Consider the following 23,320-nt stretch of genomic DNA (forward strand, 5'->3'; position numbering starts at 1 on the left):
CAAGAAATGAGATGTGGAGTATACATCAGCAAAACAACAACAAAGGAGTATTTAACAATACACATAGAGCTATATAGTATATTAACCTCAAAATAATCCCAAGTTTTAGATTTTTAAATTTAACAGACACAAACAAAGATCTGCCAACAGCTCACAATTCTCAAAAAAAAGGATATAAATTATATTTTCGATACATTTTTGTATTTGGTTTGTCCCGAAAAGGTATTGGACGCGCAACATTCTGAACTTCTTACACCATATCAACTTAGACAAACGAGGCGTTTAATAAAAGACAATGACAGTCGAAGTATACAACAAGTCTTTTGAAAGTTTCCACTTTCGTCTGAGGTTGTATATCTTTTATATGGCATGCAAAAATTGTTTACCAAAAATGTCCGCTCGTTTCCTTTTCTTTAAAATTCATTATTGACAGGGAAGGGGTTGATGCATCTTCTGCCAAAACCTTGTTCAAATTCAACATTTTATGTCTGTCTATATCTATATAGATAATAACCAATTTTAGAGTATCCAATTATAATGCGGTTAAAACACAGGTAGTAAACAAACACAAGTTATCTACCTTTTATCGGTCGACTCAAGTCCAAGTCACCCAGTGGAAGTTTTATTATTGCATCGGAAAGGTAAATATTCCTTTAAAATAATATAAATATATAACTGCAGTATTGTGCTGAACTGTCAAAAAACAGTAAAGGTAAGCATAAATTTCAGAAACATGGGAAAATACTTAAAATGGGGTGTAAATAGAACGGTATAAAAATCAGGTAAATCCATTATAATCATACTTCCTTGTATAGTACGATAAAATCAAAGTACTGTCGTACGGTTTACTCCGATGATCTTAATATCTGATTGTTTACGAATTAAAGACAGAGATGTTCATCTCACCTTAAACAACTGCTAGATTTAGTATTTACTTCCACATTTTCAATGCATGTTTTGCATATATAAATAAAGCATTTGTTTAATTCGATAAGTTCCTTTGTCTTATCTTGTCTTGTCTTCGGGGTCAACAGGGACTGATCCATATATAATTATCTATATAAATGCATATTAAATGTAAAGACAAATAGGGTGTGAATATTTAATTTGTTTTGTATAAAACACAAAATAGTTATAAATCACACTTAATATTCCTTGCACGATTTTAATGGTCTTAAAGAGAATTAAACAATATACGAAATTTGTAAGATAGTACACATACAAGTTTATAAATTTTACATTATTTTGTTCGTCCTATATTATTCACTGACTTCATTGAAATGCTGATTGATGACACTGATAGGTGGTTACTTACATTACATTTTTATTCATGCTGTTTTGATTTGCAGTTTTTCGTTGTGTCAACTTTATAAAAATTTAAATTTAAAAGAACGATTTTAAAGCTTTTTATGTTAATATCATTTTTATGTTAATATAATTTTTTTCAAGATTGCTTTATCTTTTTGAAGTACTATTATTTTCAACTAGATATAACCATTTATACTTCAGTACATCTATGTCAATAACTAGACGCTTCCCAAAATAATGTGATGTTAAAACTACCAAAAGTAATCAGCTATGCGCTATGGATTTTGCTGGGGGTAACTTTAATGCATTTATTATACCAGTCATACTGTATGGATATGTTTAGTATTTAGGTCTGAAATTCCAATATTTGGAAAAGGATATCATTTTATCTTACCTCCTATACATTTCTAGGAATATGATTGGTTAAAAGCGTCCTTGTGGAAACCGTGTATATTTGATATTAGGTTAGTAGGGAGGCGGGGCTTATTTAATACACGGTTAGTAGTGGAGTATACGTCCCTTTATATTCCATATAAGGTAGTAGGGAGGCGGGGCTTATTTGATACACAGTTAGTAGTGGCGTTACGTCCCTTTAGAAAAACAAAACAGTACTGAGAAAAAATCTCAGTAAAGGTTTCAACAGACGAAGAAATTGATGATTAAGATTGAAATAAATTCATAAAACACTAAAAATCTAACAAGTTGTCATTGTTGGCATCTGTTTTTGTAGGATCAATGGAGTAGTTTCTTAATCATGTTAAGGCTAACTGTAATGAAAACTTGCTTATTTTGATAGGTCACTGGTCTAAATTTTACACGTTAAGATAGTCGGTAAGATAAATTCGTTACATAGTGTGCCAGTGACGTAATACGGTATATATGGGGTCAGTAAATTCCATATGGGGATTCGAGCTTCGCTCTCACTCACTGTGGAATTTACTGACCCCATATAACCGTATTAGGTCACTAGCACACTATGTAACTAATAATATCAGTTTAATAGAATTAATGCAAATTCTGAATTGTGTCCAGGAAGGAAGCAAACAATTTATCATTTTATGCCTGATCACATCTGATTCCATTTTTGTTGTTCAATCAAAAAAATATATTTATCCTATTTTTTGCTTCTAGTTTAGTGAGTTAAAAATGTTTTCCCAAAATTATACTCAAATTAGTTTTAGGAGTTTTCTCATCTCCTGCTCTTTTATGTTATTTCAATTAGTCAATGTTACCATATTTTGGGTAAACCAATATGAACTTGTCGCGCTGATAATAGCATTTCACACTTTTTTTAAACTAAACAAACGTAGCAGAGTGTACATTAGCAATGTTATTAGACTAACATACCAGAAGATTGTTTGGCATTTTCATCTTTAGATAACATCTCTGCTGTGAACTGCTTTACGTTTTCATAGATCTGTGTGATTTCCACATGCAATCATAATGCCATCGATCTGCATTTTTATTCTTGTTTTCAAACATTACAAATAACGAGTTTATCTGTACATATATAAGAGTAAATCCTTATAGGTATTATATATAGAAACTTTTAATGTCTGAAATAACCAGCCTTAAATACACTACCAATAAATACATACGTCAAATAATAGTCATCATTCATAAATTGACCCCTTAAATTCAAATTTGCCGAAACATATCATATTGAAACTATGTTTTTGAAAACTTTATACCACTGACTTAAATATGACATAATCATTATGTATTACTAGTATATGAACCCACAAAAACATGAAATTTAGAATAATATACACCGTATATATGCCTAAATATTTATTTTGAATTCTCTAATTATAGATCACTTTATGTAGTGGTCTTTAAAGATAATTATCACAACGCTAAGAGGTTTACCAAATGTGAAATTAATTTCTTGATAATAATTACAAACTTATGATCAGGGAATCCGTGTCAACAAAACAACAAAAAACAAAAAATGCTACTAATAAACAAAACATGGCATGGGAACACATTCAGTCACATACAAACTAATATAGGAGTGATGACACATAAGTAGTCTTAAGCAACAACTATTGTAGACGACTAATAATAAGAAATAATAGGTAACAAATCAAATAACATACGTTGACTTTAGTTACAGTTTGTATATGTAAGTTTTCGAATATATAGTTTCAAATATAAGTATGAAGACAGTCAGATATTCCGCATCAAATATATTCAAATTTCATCTATATTCTACGCATAAAAATACAAAATTAAAGTGTTTAAATTTTTTTTCAGGAAATGGCGTCAAAATCCCCAAACATGTTTTGTGGAACCTGTTCAAGACGAAGTGAATCCACCAAAGCTATAAAGTATTGCACAGACTGCGAGGATGCACTGTGTTCCGAATGTTTAGATGTTCACGGAAGCATTAAATCATGTGCATCCCATCATGTTATTGATGTCAACGTAATTGACGGAAATCCAGTCGTTGTCAATAAATCATGCGATGTTCATCCGAATATGCTTTTAGAATACTTTTGCTGTGACCACGATACATTGTGCTGTCAGTCATGCATGGCTAATGATCATCGATCTTGTGAAAAGTTACTGCCAATTGAAGTAGCTGCCAAAGGAGTCAAACGTTCAACCATGTATGAAGAAATTAACACGGATGTCCATATTCTTAATACCGCTGTTAACGAGCTGGAAGATAAAAAGAGAAAAGGCATGATCAGTCTTAATGACAGTAAAGAGAATGTTCAGCAAGAAGTTAAAACCTTGGAGAAACAATTGAAGAAGCGTATTCAAGAAATGGAAGCAGCTATCATGTCTGAAATTGACAAAATACATACAAACCTGTCAAAACAATCTAGTGACGATCTTGAAAAAATATGCGATCGCAGAACAAAGATACAAAATATATCCGAACAGTTTGAATCTGTCACAAAATATGGCTCAGAAAGTCAAATATTTATGTTACTACATAATATCAAAGCAGAATTAAAAGGTCAAGCCAAGGATTTTCAACAACTTCTGTCTTGCCAAAAAGATGTTTCTCTTTCGCTTAAAGAATCCGATTTGTTGTCCGTTATAAAATCATTTGGTTCCATTGAAATAAAGAAGTCTTCGTTTGATATCAAATACCAACCATTTAATGTTCAACAAGCACAAGCCCTACAGCAGCAGAGAAAGATGCCAACACAATTTAAACTTGATGTCAAATTCAAAGCAGCTGGTGCACTTATTGCCGGTATAGGTGTGACAAAAGACAATAGATTATTTCTGTGTAATTATACCGGTAGCAATTTATATGTTATGTCAGACAAAGGTCAACAGTTGGCAACAATTCAAATGGACGGAATTCAGTGGGGGATAGCTATGGAAGAAGAAAAGAATTTAGCATGGATTACACTTCCAACAATAAACTCTATTCAACCAGTAGATATAGTTACAATGAAGAAAGGAAAAACGATCAAATCACCAGGACGATGTCATGGTATTACACTTATTGACGATCAAATTGCTGTAGGTAGTTCCGGCAAAATATACATTGTAAGCAAAACCGGTGACTTAAAGAGAACACTTGATGTTGGAGGCAGCTTAGTACACTCCCTATCAATTGGACCAAAAACTCAACTTTATTATGCTCAAGCTAATGTTGTAAAATCGAAATTAAATTGTGTTAAATTAGACGGAACCATTGTATCAATGTCCTCAGATGATACTAGTCGAGTGATGGCTGTTAAAACCGACAGCTCAAACAATGCATATTTAATGGAATATGGACCAGCAAAGTTTAAGCTGTTTTCGTTTGAAGATAAATCTATCAAAACTATTTTGACAAAAAGTGAGGAATTTAAATGTCCATATGGCTTTGAATTCAGTAACGACTTTTCTAAACTGTTTATTTCAAATTTCACTACAAAAGAGATATTGGTATTTTTGTGCAAATAAAAAACAAAGAATAATCGGTTGAAAAGTAAACGAACATTTACCTTTGCATCTGTTTGAATAAAGAAGATACTTTAAAAAAAAATATGACTATATAATTGAGTATATCTTTTTTATCATAAAAAGACATTTTGTATGGAAGAAAACTATACAAATCTTCATACTGGTGATTTCCCATGAAATAGTACGAAATATCTTTAAAAAATTCAAGGGAACAGTGCTTTCTTATTACTTTCCGTCATCACTTTTAAAGTTGTTACATTGGGTTCATCGAGAATTATTGATAACCGTCCGAAATAATATTGTCTCTGTGTAGATATTTACCGAATAAAAAACGATAAACGGTAGAGTTTTGTAATGCATATTAACCTTGTAAGGCAGTACTATCTGTCCTAAGGGTCATACAGATGGAAACAGTAAAAAATAAACTCATCATAGATACCAGGACTAAATTTTGTATATATGCCAGACGCGCGTTTCGTTTACAAAAGACTCATCAGTGACGCACGAATAAAAAAAAGTTAAAAAGGTGATATGTTCACCTATTAAGATATGAAGCCACTAATTCATCCTGTTCATAGCCGCATTGCTTCTGTGTTTAACACTGCAATTTTAAGAATAAAAAGCTACTTTTTTTTAAGTTAAGACAAGAGGCTGTCAGAGAGATAGCAAATCTGATTTTCCTGCAGAGGTCAAACCCTGAACAGTTGAGCAAGTATGGACACAATATTTAAGCTTAACAGCTCTGAATTGGGATTGTGATTGAATATTTGATACAGCATGTGTTTGTGACACAAAATAAATGTGTTCAAAGAACTGAAAAATTTGAAGTTAAACATTTACCTATTATGATCCAATATCCAATCTAAGGACATTGCTAGAATCAGCATATCCAGGAACCCCCATATTTCAAGTTTTGATGATATACTGAGTAAACCATTTCTGTTCAAATGGAAACAAAACAACCTTTATATCCATGATTCAATAATGTAAATCTAAAATTAAATATGAGTTCACCATAGACTACACAATTAGATATGACTTAAAGAGATATCAAAGGTACCAGGATTATAAAAGAGATGTGATGTTATAATCATTTTTAAATCACAATCTAATATAAATAATAGTTTTCTAATAAATCTGTCACTTCAATTATAATTGGTCGATTGCATTGAAAATTAACAGATGTGTGTTATCTTATCACTTAGTGTTGAAATCAAAATCAAACTTTATGTATATAGTTGATGGTTCCCAATATTACTCTTTCATTTGTAACATACTTATATAGATCTGCAACTTATCTTATCTTAATTTTAACTTTTTAACTTATAAATAATAGATTATTATCTGATGCATTTTCATATCTGGAACCCCAAACAGGATCAAGTAAAAATTAAAATTAACAGACACAAAAAAAAACATTTATAAAACTAGCTATCACTCAGAAAATTAGTTTTTACAGAAAAACATACACACCATAAAATTATTAGTAGTGTAATTAACTTCAAAATGTTTAATACTATATATAGCTTATAATTATCACCATTTACGAAATAGAAAATTTTCAAATAAATCTGTCACTCCAATTATAATTGTGGGATAAGACATTTACCATATACTTTACCACAGTCATAATATGACAAGATAAAATATTAAAAAATACCACTTTTGGATATCAAAAATGGTGATCACTCAAAAAGAGAAAGATGAAAATCTTGAAAATTGAACAAGACCTTTATTTAGTCACAGTAAACAACATATTCAAATTTGAAAAAAAATTTGTCAAAGTGTTTTCATGTTATGGTGCAGACACTGTTTGGCAGACACCTGCCTGCCCAACCGTCCGCCGTACATCCCCAAATTAATAATCGATATTTAATTCGAAAATCCGGTTAAAAAATTGGCAGTCGTTGTGTGTCAAACAATGTACCAAAACTATACTATATCCTTACAAGTGCTGAAAAATTAAACATACTTTCAGTTGCATATTCGAGCGCACTAGTTCCCAGAAGATTGGTAGTACAGAAACAAGTACTTCTGATCTGGACAACAAGACAAAATGTGCAAACCCTATTTATGTATATATTATTTAAGGTAGCACAAGACAAAGATTTTATACCTCCAATTCCCCAGTTTTAAAATGCTGTAACCTTCTTAATAATGCTTGAAAATTTATAATAGTGGTATCTATGGATAGCTAAAAGATCACTCTTTCAATTTAATGCAATGTTTGTATCATACAAGAATTATGTTATCAACCATAATGATAACTTTGTCTACGAGAGGGTTGATTTTATTATATGTTGTTCCTAGAGCCATTATCTACCAAAGGGTGTCTCAGTTTTCGAAAAAAAATGTATAGATCAAATTTTACACCTAATCAAACATTATCTACTTTTATGTGGCAAGGATGTTTACACTAATTACAAATTTATGAGAGAATGGAATACGATAGCAATAATTTGAGACACCCTTTAGTAGCTCCTGATGTGTTGATTAAGATAACGTTGAAATTTCTTGTGTAGACCAATTTTTTATGGAAATATTCTTTATAAAGCACAAAGGTGTCAGTATTCACCTCAAAAACTAACAAAACCTTTGAATAGACTTATATATATAGATATATCAAATCAAATCAAATATTTTTTTATTGTCATATAAACTTTACAGTTTGTGACCAACATATATTAACACAATAAACACAATAAACATACATGTTAAACATACACAATAACAACAGCATCAATTTTTTTTTTTTAACAACAAACAAGTTGTTAAGAGTCCCCTGCCCTAAGTTCTAATGACTTTTTCAAGAAGGATCCTAACACATGCCTAACTTATTTGTTTGTAAAGGCGATGATGGATTTAGTAAATATTGAATTTTTTCTTCTTCATTTAAATTATTAAAGTTATTATTTTCAGTACATATGTGAGGAAAAAAATCATTTCTTAGAGTTTTATTATACTCACAATAGAGTAAAAAATGTTTCTCATCCTCTAGTATTTTACATTTATGGCAACGTCGTTCCTCTCTTGGGATTTTAAAATATCTCCCCTTTTCAATCAAAAGGGAGTGATCACTTATTCTAAATTTAGTGATTAATCTCCTTATCTGAAAATTAGATGTATTAAGATAAGATTCTAGTTTGTAATCTTTTTTGATTTTTTTATAAAGAAAAAATTTACTTTTATCATAAATGTTTTGAAATTTATTTTGAATTAAATCTTCATATCTATTTTTCATTTTTAACTTTATATCGTTTTTTATTTTATTTACATCTTTTATGTCCTTACAATTAGAAAGAATATTAAGGTCAACATTAGTCTCTTTAACAATATTTTTTGCATATGTATACCATGAGTAAGTTCCTGTCAAATCTAGAGACTGTGCTAGAGAAAAAGCTTCCTTTATCAATGGATTAATATTATTATTATATAGTCTAGCTAAATATAAAAGGGTTTGTGTTTTAATAAAACATTCGGTAGGCAATCTCCCTAATTCAGCTCTTGCTCCTAAATTGGATGCATTTTTTCTTATTCCTAGAGTAGATTTACAAAATTTAAGATGCATATTTTCAATGGGGGTTTTGTCTATAAAATCGAGTTGATTAATTTCTTTTCCTGAAGATAAGGCTCGATGAAAAGAAATATATGTATCCAAATATGTTACTTCTGAATTATAGGTCATAATTGGTTTTACTAAAGAATCAAAAAGATTATTTGCTACTTTTATAGGTAGATTATTCAATGATTTAGTATAGGATTTTATTGCAAAACATACTTTTTTTGCCTTTTTTGTCAACTCTAAAGTTCTTTGTGATAAATTTCCATTACATTTTATCAACATTCCCAAAAATGAATATTCTGTTACACTCTCTATGGCTTTATTCTCATAGTAAATATGTGATGTTTCACTATTATGTTTTGACTGACTAAAAATCATGGATTTAGTTTTGTTTGTATTCAAAGAGAGTTGCCATTTGTTCCAATATAATTTAACATTATTTAAACTGTTTTGAAGACCCTCTTTTGATTCTGACAGGATTAAAAGATCATCTGCAAAAAGGAGGCATCCCACCTTACTATTTATAAGCTTAAGGGGACTTGAATCATTTCTCTCAAAAATGTTTACGATATCATTTATAAAGACATTAAATAAAGTGGGGCTTAGTGTGTCTCCTTGTTTAACCCCTTTAGCAATATTAAAATATTCTGATAGTCATACATAATTTTTATATTTTAAAGATGATTTAGTATTTAAGTATTGTTGTTTTAAAACTCTATAAAAAGACCTGCCAACTCCCATTTTACATAATTTATAAAGTAAAGCAGTTCTCCATACTGAATCAAAAGCCTTTTTCAGATCTATGAAGCAGGCATAAATCTTTTTTTTCTCTTTATGTAAATATTTATTTATCAAGGACTTTAATAAAAAGATGCTATCAGCTGTTCTGTGATTTTCTCTAAAACCAAACTGACAATCACTTAATTGTTTGTCAACAATCTTGATTAGTCTATTATTCAATATGGCATTAAAATTTTTTGGTAGATTACTTATAAGAGAAATTCCTCTATAATTATTAGGGTCTAACTTGTCACCTTTTTTATGTAAAGGGATCATGAAAGATAATTTCCAAGAATCTGGATAATTACCTGTCTTTAAAATCAAATTAAAAACTTTTACAATAGAATTAATTATCACAGGTTGTGATTGTTTGAGTATTTCATTCACAATTCTATCTGGGCCTGCTGATTTGTTTACTTTAAGGTTTGAAATGACCAATTTTACCTCAGCAAATGTAATTGGTGCATCAGTTTCCATATTCAATTCAATATTATCTTCTAGAATGTTTAGTTCACATTCCAGTTTATTTACAAAGGATTTATCATATGAGGCTGAAAATGTTTTATGATTTTATTTTCATGAATATCTTCTTCAATATTTGGTTTCTTTTTTATTGCCTTTAGAATATTCCAGTATTCTTTTGGATTATTTTTAAAATTATCTGAAAGTGATTTATAAAGTTTTTGGTGATATTCAAATTTTTTCTGTTTAATCATTTTTTTTTTAGTTTTTTACATAACATGCATAATTCAAAATATTTAGGTTTTAAACTTTTGTCATTTAAGTTATTCTTGATTTTATTTCCTAAAAAGTTTATTTGTCTTTTTGTTTCATATACTACATTATCTGACCATACTTGTTTAATTTTTATCTTTTTCTTTTTTGTTGGTTTAGCTATGGCTTTACATGTGTTTTCTGCAATAGTTTGTATAATTTTGGTAAGTTTTTCAGTTGCACCATCAACGCCTAGTTTATTGCTATCAAAATGTTGCATCTCTAAATCTAAAATTTCCTTTTTAACATCTTCTGTTGATAGAACATCAATTAATTTTGAAGATGACAATTCTGTCCATTTGTATGATTTTATCAAATGCCATCTCTTTTCATCTAAACATTTCTTCATACATGTATCTGATATAATAGAACAATTCATATATAAGTTTATTTGAACATGATCTGATAAATATGTAAAGTCATTTGTTTTAAAGTATTTTACCTCAGGCAGGAGACTCTCACTTGCAATAGCATAATCAACTATACTGAACCCAGTATTACACATATAAGTAAAATATCCCAGGGAATCTCCCAATAAACGACCATTGAGTATACGTAGCCTTGAGGACGAACATAATTCAAGTAATTTATTCCCCAATGTATTCAAAGTGCTATCTTGGTTTACTCCTCTGATTTCAATATCAGTTATATAGCTCTCTGGAAGAAGGTCAATACCATCAAAGTTATTTATTTCATCTGAGTCATTTTCTATATAGTCTGCTTTCATTGCAGTTCTAGAATCAAAATCCCCTATTAAAATAATTTGTCCTTCAATATAGAAAATGAACTAATTTCATTTTCAAGATTTTCCAAGTCATATCATAGTGTGCTGATGAAAAAGGGGGGATATAAACAGCACAAAGATATAAATCTTGTTTAAGTCCAAAGAAATACTTATCAAGCTTTAACCATAATCTATTCTGGGATGACGTAGCATAGTTACGATACTGTTGTCAGGTCATTAAAGATTGCATATTTTGGCGTCAATATTGATTCATTTATAGGGTCTTTGCATCGAAACTAAACACATTTATTCAAAACCAGTTGTTGGCATGACACGGGTTATGTTCTTCTCATATATGTTATGATGGTATGATACTAAACCCCTAACGGGAAGGATTGTGCCTGATGTTCATATGATGAAATCATAATCTTAGTCAGTTTAATTGAAGTCTGGAGCTGGCATGTCAGTTAACTGCTAGTAGTCTGTTGTTATTTATGTATTATTGTCATTTTGTTTATTTTCTTTGGTTAAATCTTCTGACATCAGACTCGGAATTCTCTTGAACTGAATTTTAATGTGCGGATTGTTATGTGTTTACTTTTCTACATTAGAGGTATAGGGGGAGGGTTGAGATCTCACAAACATGTTTAACCCCGCCGCATGTTTGCGCCTGTCCCAAGTTAGGAGCATCTGGCCTTTGTTAGTCTTGTATTATTTTAATTTTAGTTTCTTGTGTACAATTTGGAAATTAGTATGGCGTTCATTATCACTGAACTAGTATATATTTGTTTAGGGGCCAGAAGGACGCCTCCGGGTGCGTGAATTTCTCGCTACATTAAAGACCTGTTGGTGACCTACTGCTGTTGTTTTTTTCTATGGTCGGGTTGTTGTCTCTTTGGCACATTCCCCATTTCCATTCTCAATTTTATAGAGATGAAAGAGCTAAATTCATTCAAGTGAACTGGCCAAGATTTTGCAATTAATTGCATAATAATTGATTACATAATGATTGCATAACAAAAATATTTCATTCATTTAAACGATTAATCTTTTATCTATCTATATATACCTCTTTCATTAATTTATATGCAGTTTTAAGAAAGTAACAGCATTTTAAAGGTTGGAGATTGGAAGTAAAAAAATCTTTGTATTGTCCTACCTTAAATCAAGTCAAATTAGTTGTTATATAGCTTAAATGCATTATCTACAGTAATTTCTTTTGTTTTCAAATAAAGCAACTTTTAAATTTGAAACCTAAAATTTTAATGCTGTTTAAGATTCTTGGAACTTGAAATGATAAAATAATGCCACAAAAATGTTGCTGTTTTTTATCTTCAAAGTTATTTTACTTACAATGTAGTGAATATAGAGTCTTCTCTATACTTTATGTTCCTAACATAGCAACACTTCTACCAATAAACAACTAAAACACAAACGTATGTTTGTCGACTAGCTTGCTGCTTGTGTATTTTCTGAGCTGCCGGTTTTATCAAACAAATATGTACAAACATGTCACATCAATACACATTAAAAGTTCTGGCAATCATAATACCTTCTAATACCTTCTACTAATATCTAATTGTTTCGTGGCCGTCCAGGAAAATCTACTTTTAGAAACCTGTGTCCTTTTGCCAATGCCAAGTGAAACCCCAAGTGTTGGACCGCACTTGATATAAGAATGTTAAAAAAACATTCAAGAAAACATTTAAAATGTTAAATGCAAATAATCTGCTATCAGTCAAAAGACTGCGGCTAAATGAAAATAATTTGAAGACAGAAATGAGTCTGAAATAACCAAATCCGATTACGTTTGTATAGCCCTACCACCTATATATATAAAAAAGTTTGAACTTTTAATGCTAATTTGAACATACTTATATACTTAATATTTAAAAAACGTTTCTTAACGTGAAAGTGAAAAAATTTGATGTTCACTCAAGTAAGGCAGAGCTAGAAATGACCATATATACACCTATCATCTAACACAATATTTTTCCCGCCCAAAAAAAATCATACGCCTTGAAACTACTACGTGAGAAGACAATTAATTCCCGTTACACTACGTGCCACGGAAATTAGCAAGTCTTCTTTATACTTTATGTTCATAACATAGCAACACTAAGTTCTACCAATAAACAACTAAAACACAAACGTATGTTTGTCGACTAGCTTGCTGCTTGTGTATATAGAAAACAACAAAGAAATTATTTGTTTATACAGTCTAGCTGACTGTATAAACAAATAATTTCAAATTAAACAAAAACTTATAAACACCAAACTTGCGATTCATAAATCATAAACCTAATGGATTCGACACTTTTAGTCTGTTTTCAATAGAATCAGCCACATAACCATCTTTACTAGAATCGCTTTTCCATCTACCCTGGCGCTTCCAGCACCTTTCGTTAACGTCCGAATTAGCCGCCGCAGTGGCACCACCAGACCTCAAAGAGTGCAAACCAAGATTCAACTCTGGAGCAACTAATTTCAAACGCTTCAGTATGCATTCTCTAGCTGTGCTATAGCTGATCAGTTTATTAACCTGAATTAAACCAGACTTATTCTTAGATTTGTACAATGGACGAAATAAATACTTGTCTGAAAAAAATATCTAAATGCGCCATACCAACATTCTTTAAAAATAATGTCGTTACACTTCAGATTACTCAACTCACTAAATCCAAGAAAGGCGCTATAACTCAGTAAAATCATAGCCAGATCCCTAACAACGTTTAAATCATTCGACCCTTGAAACATAGAACATAAACTTATCAAATTATCATTGAAACACAGGATCTTTCTTTACAACTGGAGCTTTAGCAGTACGTTTAGACGACTCAACTATATTTTTTACAAAGCATTCTCTGTAGGATCTAACTGACCTGACATGTCATAAGCCCATTTAATGGAATAAAAAACACTATTGATTGTACTGTATGCAGCACATGAATCAAGCAAATGAACTAAATATAAAGAAACATGAATCGGTGAGGCTGGCAAATAAGTCAAATTATGTTCATGCAAGAACGTTTTCCATTATTTAAAAGCATAATTATATTTTCTAACAGCACTGTCACTTCTGGCATCAAGCAGTCTCGACGAAAAACTATCCATCAAATCATGTAAAGGATGATCCTCTCCGATACTACTATCCTCCACGGCTTCTGTTACAAAACGTCCAAGCGTTAACTCTGTACAAAAATACAAAATAAAACCAATCAAATCTGATCTTAAATGCAATCAAGGAAAATTTCATATATTTCCCAAATACACCATTATTTCTCCTTCCGAGAGCAACAGGGCTATTGCTCATTATATGATGCTTGTCTGTTATGAAATGTTTCAAATTGCCAAAAATATCACGTAACATCAACCAATAAGGTGAAGAATACCACAATGGAACCACCAATGTATAATTTGCCTAATCACTGCAAAGTTTTCTTATAACCTTACAAACAACATTTGGTGGTGGTACTAAACAATTGTTTTCACCAAACCAGTTTTGTGAGAAAGCATCAATTGCTTCTGTATTCTTACACCAACATTTAAATTAAATCTCGAACATTTAGCCTTGTAATCTGTAGCAAATCTGTTTATTGCATGTCTACCCCATAACTTATCTAACATTTGAAATACAGATTCTTTAATATCCCCGTCGTCGCAATCTGAATATCTACTCAGACCATCAGCAATTTTATTTTATTCTCTTGGAATCCAATGTTGATTAATTTTAATATTGTTCTCTGAACATAAATAATTTAGCTCACAAGCAATATTTTGCAGTTACGATTTTTTGTTACCATTTTTAACTATACTAGTTACATTCTTATTGTCTGTATTCAAATTTAAACAATGGTTTTCTAAACATCTTAACAAACTTTTCACTGTTCTGCTTACTGCTTCAGGCTCACGCCATGTTGAACTTTTACCACTTTCCAATACTGTCCAACTTCCTACTACAGTATTCAAACTGTTACCTGGTAATTCTAGGCCACAGTCAGTCAGAATTTCTAACGAGTCACAGACCGACTCGGCACATATGCCATCAACTGCTGGCACAATATAGCCCCTAAAAACTACTTCTGAGGCATCAGTGAACGCCACCAAATCACATATATCTGACTCATGCAGATCATTACCTTGCTCATTTAACTGCGTTACTGAATTTAACCAGTATCTGAGCTCCTCGACAACTGGAGCTGTCAGAGCAACAAGTGACTTCCAACTTGCCCTTAAAAGTATACAGTTATACAATTCTCTAGTTCTAAGCCTAACTAAATAACCTATTAAACACAGCCTGCATTGATATAATCTGACCAACAATTCCGGCAACAAACTTTGCACTGTGCAAATTTTTTTCCGACACAGAAAAGTATTTTACTGATAACATCAACTAATCTGTCTATACGTTCACTGGAAACTCTAAGTTTCCCGAACTCCATATCCCATTCCAAACCTATCCAGGTCAGATTTTGCTGTGGATACCAAACACATTTTTCTTCAGCTATTGAAAAAACAAATTCAGACAAACTAGATATTATGTACGAGCTAGTTCTTTCAGCTGATTGAAAATCATTTGCACCACCAAGCCCATCATCAAGATACATTATTATCTTCAACCCCTGATTTCTTCAGTATTTTATCACTTCCTTAAGAACTTTGGGAAAAATATGACCCACACTGACCAGACCAAAAGGAAGAACATTAAATACAAGTACTTTGTTATACCATTGAAATCCCGACTGAAACTCAATAAGTTCTATGTTCCTCTAATATTTCCAAATGATATGCACTTTTAAGGTCATATCTAAATAAAAAAATTGCCTTTTTCAAACAATTCTCTTGCAACTGTACCATCTTCAAATTTAAACCTAAACTAGTGTATACATTAGTTGATATGCCTACAGTCCAAAACTAAACGGGGCTTCTTAGATCTACTAAAAGCTACTGTTAAAGGATTAACCACAAAAAGTATCTCTTTAACTTCTGAAATGCAACCTTTTTCTGTCAATTTTAAAATCTCGCCAATAACGAATTCCCCGTTATCCCTAGCAGATTTATCATTTCTCAATATAATATTTTCTGGTAGTTCTTTGAATGAAATACCGTATCCCTTTTCTATAACACTTACAATATACATGCTTGTGCCTATATCTCTCCACTTGTGTATTGATTTTTCAATTTAACTACAGGTGTGAGTAAACTTGAATTTACCGTTAACTGGCTAGACACCTGTTCGATACGTTCACGCTCCAGTAAACAAATACTATCATCATTCATGAAATATTTTAAAGACTTATCAGTTAGGTGATTCGTATTCACCTGAAAACTATTATCATATAGTAAATCTGAGCAAATGCTACTTAATTTATTAACATTAAATAAATTAGTACTTAACTTTCGTTTTTTTCTCTGGACATTCAAATTTCTAGTGACTAGGCTTGTAGCAGTTATAGCAAACTCCGGGCCTCCCACTTGCTTTTCCATTTGTATCACTAGAAGTAGCAGTTAAAGTTGGCCTGCAATACGGCGTTGGTCTTTTCTTCTTAGCTTTCTCTGCTTTTGTTTTCCTTTCCGCTCGTGTCTGCGCTCTCAGAATTTTACGATCGTCCTCGGAATCATATGAGAGGGGATTCGCTGTATATTCCTGTACCACTTTCCATTTCACACGACTTTCTTTGAATTTTATAGACATCGTTCACGAAAGTTCATTTGTAACCTGTTCATTTGAAATTCGGATCTCTCCTTCTGTTGATGATCGAATTCTTGTTAGTTTTATTGAAAACATCCCTTCCATTTGTAACAATAGATCATTCTGTGATATTCGACTTTTCGCCCCGACAATCCGCTAACACTATTCTCGATGTCCGGATCCATCATGGCACTCAGAAAAAAAATTGATGTTCACTCAAGTAAGGCAGAGCTAGAAATTACCATATATACACCTATCATTTAACACAATAATTTTTCTCGATCAAAAAATTCATACGCCTTCGAACTACTACGTGAGAAGACAATTAATTCCCATTACACTACGTGCCACGGAAATTAGGAATTGCAGATATTGGTCATGAACTACAACCCTTAAATGGTAACCATGAATATCAAGTCAAGGTCAAATGACACCTGTTAGACGGACATGTACAACTTACAATCATTTGATACACCAAATATAGTAAACCTATTACTTATAGTACCTTAGACATGGACTTGACCACGAAAACTTAATCTGATTTACTCAACCATGAAATGAGGTTGAGGTCAAGTGAAAACAAGTATGAGGACCTTGAAAGGTACTGACATACCAAATATGGTTATCCTTTACTTTAAAAGTACTTTTATTCGTGGGGAACCAATTTTCGTGGTTTTCGTGGATGACTTTATCCAAAATGAAATAACTGTTGTCCAAATCAAGACATCGAAAAATCCCAATGTAAGTTTAACTACTGATATGATCTAGATAATACATTGAATATCGCCAAATTTGAGAATACTATAACTGTAGTCACAGGGCAAACGCACTATGAACTACAACTGCAAGCAGGATTATACCTATTTATTCTTTAAAAACCTAAACTGGACAACCTTTGATCTTTAATTCTCAGTCATAAAAAAGATATTTTTGATCGTTGAAAGTCAGATTTTTTTGTTTTACAATTCAAGATACGTTTACAGCAATTGTTTATGTAAATGTTTTCTTTGGGTAACATGTTTATGGCCTAATTAACACCTTTGATGATCTTTAATCTGTTGATCACTCTTCTCGGGTTAGTGTGATCGATACGATTTACACAGGTCAATGTTCTCTTTGCAATTTCCTTCATTTCATTTTTTTTTTTGAAAACTAAAATCCATGAATTAAAAAACCCACGAACGTGTAAATATTGCTCAAACCGAAAATTGATACCTACGAATTAAAGTACTATCACAGTACCTCATAATATGAGAGAAATGAAGATTACTAAAATTTTTTACTTTTTTTCAAGTAGTCACTGAACTGTGCATGAAAATGAGGTGAAGGACAATGGACATATGACAGACAGAAACTTTGCATCATAAGGCATCTAAATACAAAGGATTCAGGTCTTCTACCTTATGAAATATAAAGCTTCTAAGAAGTTTGTTAATGTTGCCACCGGATCACTATCCCTATGTCGAGCTTTTTGCAACAGAAGTTGCAGGCTTGACAAAAACGTGCAATTAAAAATTAACAATACAATGAACAAATAGAAAAGAAACCTTTGCATTGAATCTGTAAAAAAATCTCTCATATTCATTAAGAAGAGCTTTTATTCATTCAGTTTATCTTAATATGCTGTAATAAAGAGAATAGGATTAATGAAGCAAAAATATTGCCCAACCATAAAACAAGTAGAAAAAACAGATAAAAATGTCAGTTGGTGCAACACCTGTTTCATAAATAACCTTTATATAAGTTCAAAATAAAACATAAATGACGAAGAACATGTGATGGATAAATATGATTTATTATGGTGATATAGGATATAATGAAGGGGCTAATGGACATGTTCATTGAACTTCTCATTCATTCTCACTGATTCCAAACTGAAATAAAAAGTTTATTGCACTCAACTATGTGATGACAAGACCGAGCCTTTATTATGTACAGTTCAAAATCAAGTTCACATATTCAGAGATAAAAGATTTCGTCAACACTAATTAAACTTTACACCTTTACACCTTTTTTCATAAAACAGATGTAAATATGAATAACATTTTGGTTACCCAACACTCTCCAATGAAATAATCATAACAAACAACATTAGAATTATCAAAAACTCTAGACATGTTTATACTACATATTTTAATATCCTTCATAACAATATCATGACAATAATTAAAAAATCACAGCAGGTAAAAAACATGTGCATATATCAGCATCCTCCAATATCTTTCTGTTTTTTTCTGAAGAATCTGGTCTCCACAGGGTCAAAGCCTTGTTCCTTTGCTCCAAACACAGCCCATGGTGGAGTCTTAGCCATGTAATCTTCAGCAGAGAATGTCTTTTGTGATTCATTAAAGCCCTTAATTAACTGATGAAATTTGGGGTAGTCTATCCACGTCCACCATTCACCATCCACTTTAAACTGTAATTAAAGAAAAAAATATATTCCTTACAGATGTAAAGATTTTAATTGGACTTTGATTTACTTAACAATCAATTTTGATGCAAACTTTGAAATTCCTTTTGAATTATATTAACAACTAGAAAAAACAAGCTCAAGGGTCTCTTTAAGACTACTTGAAATGTTTATGGTGAAACACATCTTTGGTTTGGGTTTCTCAAACTGTTTTTATGCACTGGTGCATTATGTTGATAGTTTTGATTATTTTGTCAGTTGTTTTTGCATAGAAGTTTGAATGTTTAATCAGTAGTTTCTGTCTCAGTGTTACACAGGTACTCCTGGAACTGAAGAAATAACTCAGAAAAGAGGACAACCTAAAACACTGATGATCAAAACATTTATCAGCAGTGATAGTTTGTAGAATTATCTTTTTTTGAAAGGTGTGAGTCAAGTTCTGTCTCTGAGATATATGGGTGCTCCAAGAATGAAGAAAATAACTAAGTGAAGATAATCTATTACTCTCTGCTGATTTAAACATTTCTTTAGTGGTGTGAGTTTTTAATACTTTTTTTGGAGTGTTAAGATGTTCTGTCTCTATGTGACACAGGTGCTCTTGGAGAGGAGGGATTTACTTTGAGAAGAAGAAAACAATCTAATGATTCAACACATTTCTTCAAGTATGTTATATCTTTTTTTGAGTGAAGTGAGTTGGATGAAGTGATGCATGTTGTAATACTTAGTGAGAGTGTTTGAGTGGTGTGAAGGAACCAGCTACAGAACTTTATTTGGGGTTAAATCAAGTAAGCTACTCTAATTAAAGCAATTGCTATATATATATATATATATGAAGTTATAAAAGTTATTAAGTTATTAAGTTATTAAAACAACCTATTAATTAATATATAGTACTTCAGACAATCGTAAGCTTGGAGACAAACCTCCTAAACATTCAAAAACAATCACTTTTCTTTCAAATATTTTCTATTGTGATGCAAACAATTTCACATGTAAATAAAGGATTTATTTTTAGTTGGAAAAACTTGAAATTTAGGATTCTTGTAATAGAACTCACCTTAGTATTAGCAATAAGCATACAGTTAGAATGTTCATGCTCAGACTCTATCTCGTATTCATCTAATCTATCTGTCAGCTGTTTGACAAAGTGTACTACTTCCTCATGCCAGGGGACATTTTGCATTGTCCAGCTTGAGGCTTTGGATTCTCCACAGTAAGTTACACCCTGTGAAAAAACAAAATCGTTTTTGGTTTAATTGTAGTGGTTCATGAAGCAGCTATTAACAGCTATTAACATTTAAGCCAGTCTACTTTATGAATATCAGATGATTTTGTGGTGAGTTTTAACACACCGAGTGAATACATGTTTACCTCTTTTTATTCTGAATCTATCTGCAATCAGACTAATAATTAAAATGTAACCGGATAATCTATACATGCAGTCAAAACAATCCAAAATTAATCATACATTTTATGTGAATCAAGAAAAGAATTTACAAGGTACCAGGTTGGACCCACCTATTTTTTTCTGTATCAATGCTTGCTACTACAATTTGTAAATCTACATCAAATTTACTCTCTTTATCTATAATTTGAACTTGACACATAATTGGTTGATTGATTGATTGATTGATTGATGAGTGTTTAACACCATTTTCAGTACTAATGGCTACTTCATGACAGTCAATTTAAATTGGTGGAGGAAGCTAGAGTGTCTGAAAAGCACCATGACCATTAGCAGGATAAAACTGACAATCCTTGCCAATTTTGATTGAAGATGAGGACTCCTGCCACATGTGTGGTTCTAACTCATAACCTCACTATTATCAGACTAGTGATGCAGTAGTTAGAACAATCTGCCACCCACTGAGGCCTCATTATGACACTTAAGTGCCAGTCTGCCTAAGTATCAGGCAGTGGTGAAAACATGACCAAAAAACCCCACCCTATTTGACATTGATTTCAGTTCATAATATGTAGTTATGCACACAAATAACATTCATTTCCATTTTCTGTTCTGGTAATAGAAAATACAATTTGGTTGAAATGCACTAGATATTAACAAATAAGGGGAGATAATATAAAAAAGAAGATGTGGTATGATTGCCAATGAGACAACTATCCACAAAAGACCAAAAAGACACAGACATTAACAACTATAGGTCACCGTACGGCCTTCAACAATGAGCAAAGCCCATACCGCATAGTCAGCTATAAAAGGCCCCAATAAGACAATGTAAAACAATTCAAACGAGAAAACTAACGGCCTTATTTATGTGAAACCAGGTGCTCCGCAGGGCACAGCTTTATACGACCGCAGAGTTCGAACCCTGAACAGTTGGGGCAAGATGGACAAAACATTCAAGCGTAATACAGCTCTGAATTTGGATTGTGAAAAAGTTTTCGAATATTCAGTTTCAAATATAAGTTTACAGGCAGACAGATATTCCGCATCAAATATATTCAGTTTCAAATATAGGTTTGAACGCAGACAAATTGATCAATTTAATAACACCAAACTGATAAAAAATAAAAGTGTTATATTTTATTTTAAGGAAATGGCGTCAAAATCCCCAAACATGTTTTGTGGAACCTGTTCAAGACGAAGTAAATCCACCAAAGCTACAAAGTACAGTACAGACTGTGAGGATGCACTGTGTTCAGAATGTTTAGATGTCCATGGAACAATTAAATCATGTGCGTCCCATCATGTTATAGATGTCAACGTGATTGACGGAAATCCAGTCATTGTCAATAAATTATGCGATGTTCATCCGAGTATGGTTTTAGAATACTTTTGCTCTGACCATGATACATTGTGCTGTCGGTCATGCATGGTTAGTGACCATCGGTCATGTGACAAACTGCTGCCAATTGAGTTCGAACCCTGAACAGTTGGGGCAAGTATGGACAAAACATTCAAGCGTGATACAGCTCTGAATTTGGATTGTGATCAAATTTTTGACATTATATGTTTTTTTTTACACAAAACAAATGTCAAGATTTTACAAATCAATTAAAGATTTTTTCTTCAAACTTATTTTAATATAAAATTAAATAGTTGACACAGCATAGGTTTCCGACACAGAATGAATGTGGTCTAATGAACTTTAAATATTTTATTTTGCCTTTGAGCAATTCACTATGCTGTTGATTTTTAATCCTCTCAAAAAAATGTTTGAAGAAATTTTCTTTTTATTTATGAAATCTGAAATGAGAAAAATTTAACCCCCCCTTTTTTTTCACATCCCCCTTTCCCTTTTTCCAAAACTGATATCAATTCAAATTTCTAATGGAGTTTGCAACAATAACTACTCTTAAATACATCATAAAATATTAAAATGTAAAATAAAATGCTTGTTATCACTGAATGGTAAAGATTGGTTGGTAGTAAAAGTGAATATACATTGTATATTGTATAAAACAATGATTTTAGTTGATTCAACTACTATTCTGAACAAAGAAAGATAACTCCAATTGAAAATTTCTTGCTATTGCACAATATTATGCAATTAGATATTTCTTGCTATTGCTGATTACTGTGCAATAGAAAATATTTGCTATTGCACAATACTGTGCAATTGAAGATTTCTTGCTATTGCGCAATACTGTGCAAATGAAAATTTCTTGCTATTGCACAATACTGTGCAATTGAAGATTTCTTGCTATTGCTGAATACTGTGCAATAGAAAATTTCTTGCTATTGCACAATACTTAATATAATAATTTTGGATCCTGATTTGAACCAACTTGAAAACTGGGTCCATAATCAAAAATCTAAGTACATGTTTAGATTCAGCATATCAAAAAAGCCCAAGAATTCATTTTTTGTAAAAATCAAACTTAGCTTAATTTTGGACCCTTTGGACTTTAATGTAGACAAATTTGAAAACGGGACCAAAAATTAAGAATCTACATACACAGTTAGATTTGGCATATCAAAGAACCCCAATTATTCAATTTTTGATGAAATCAAACAAAGTTTAATTTTGGACCACAATTTGGACCAACTTGAAAACTGGACCAATAATCAACCAGATGCTCCGCAGGGCTCAGCTTTATACGACCGCAGAGGTTGAACCCTGAACGATTGGGGCAAGTATGGACACAACATTCAAGCTGGATTCAGCTCTAAATTTGGATTGTGATTAAATA

General features: G+C 31.7%; 2 protein-coding genes across 2 annotated transcripts; one reads left to right on the forward strand and one right to left on the reverse strand.

Annotated features, from left to right (window-relative positions):
* Positions 1-586: 586 nt before the first annotated feature.
* On the forward strand, positions 587-5,653 carry LOC143076332 (uncharacterized). Its single transcript, XM_076252051.1, has 2 exons — positions 587-641; positions 3,565-5,653. Exon 2 carries the CDS (start codon positions 3,568-3,570, stop codon positions 5,221-5,223), a length of 1,656 nt encoding a protein of 551 aa, XP_076108166.1. The 5' UTR covers positions 587-641; positions 3,565-3,567; the 3' UTR covers positions 5,224-5,653.
* A 13,220-nt stretch (positions 5,654-18,873) lies between these two features.
* Positions 18,874-20,381, reverse strand: LOC143076333 (S-adenosyl-L-methionine-dependent tRNA 4-demethylwyosine synthase TYW1-like). The gene is made up of 2 exons (XM_076252052.1): positions 20,223-20,381; positions 18,874-19,171 (listed from the first exon to the last, which is right to left on the reverse strand). Exons 1-2 carry the CDS (start codon positions 20,346-20,348, stop codon positions 18,959-18,961), a joined length of 339 nt encoding a protein of 112 aa, XP_076108167.1. The 5' UTR covers positions 20,349-20,381; the 3' UTR covers positions 18,874-18,958.
* Between the last annotated feature and the right edge of the window lie 2,939 nt (positions 20,382-23,320).

The sequence above is a fragment of the Mytilus galloprovincialis genome, chromosome 5 (genome assembly GCF_965363235.1).
Source record: "Mytilus galloprovincialis chromosome 5, xbMytGall1.hap1.1, whole genome shotgun sequence".
NCBI lineage: Eukaryota > Metazoa > Mollusca > Bivalvia > Mytilida > Mytilidae > Mytilus > Mytilus galloprovincialis.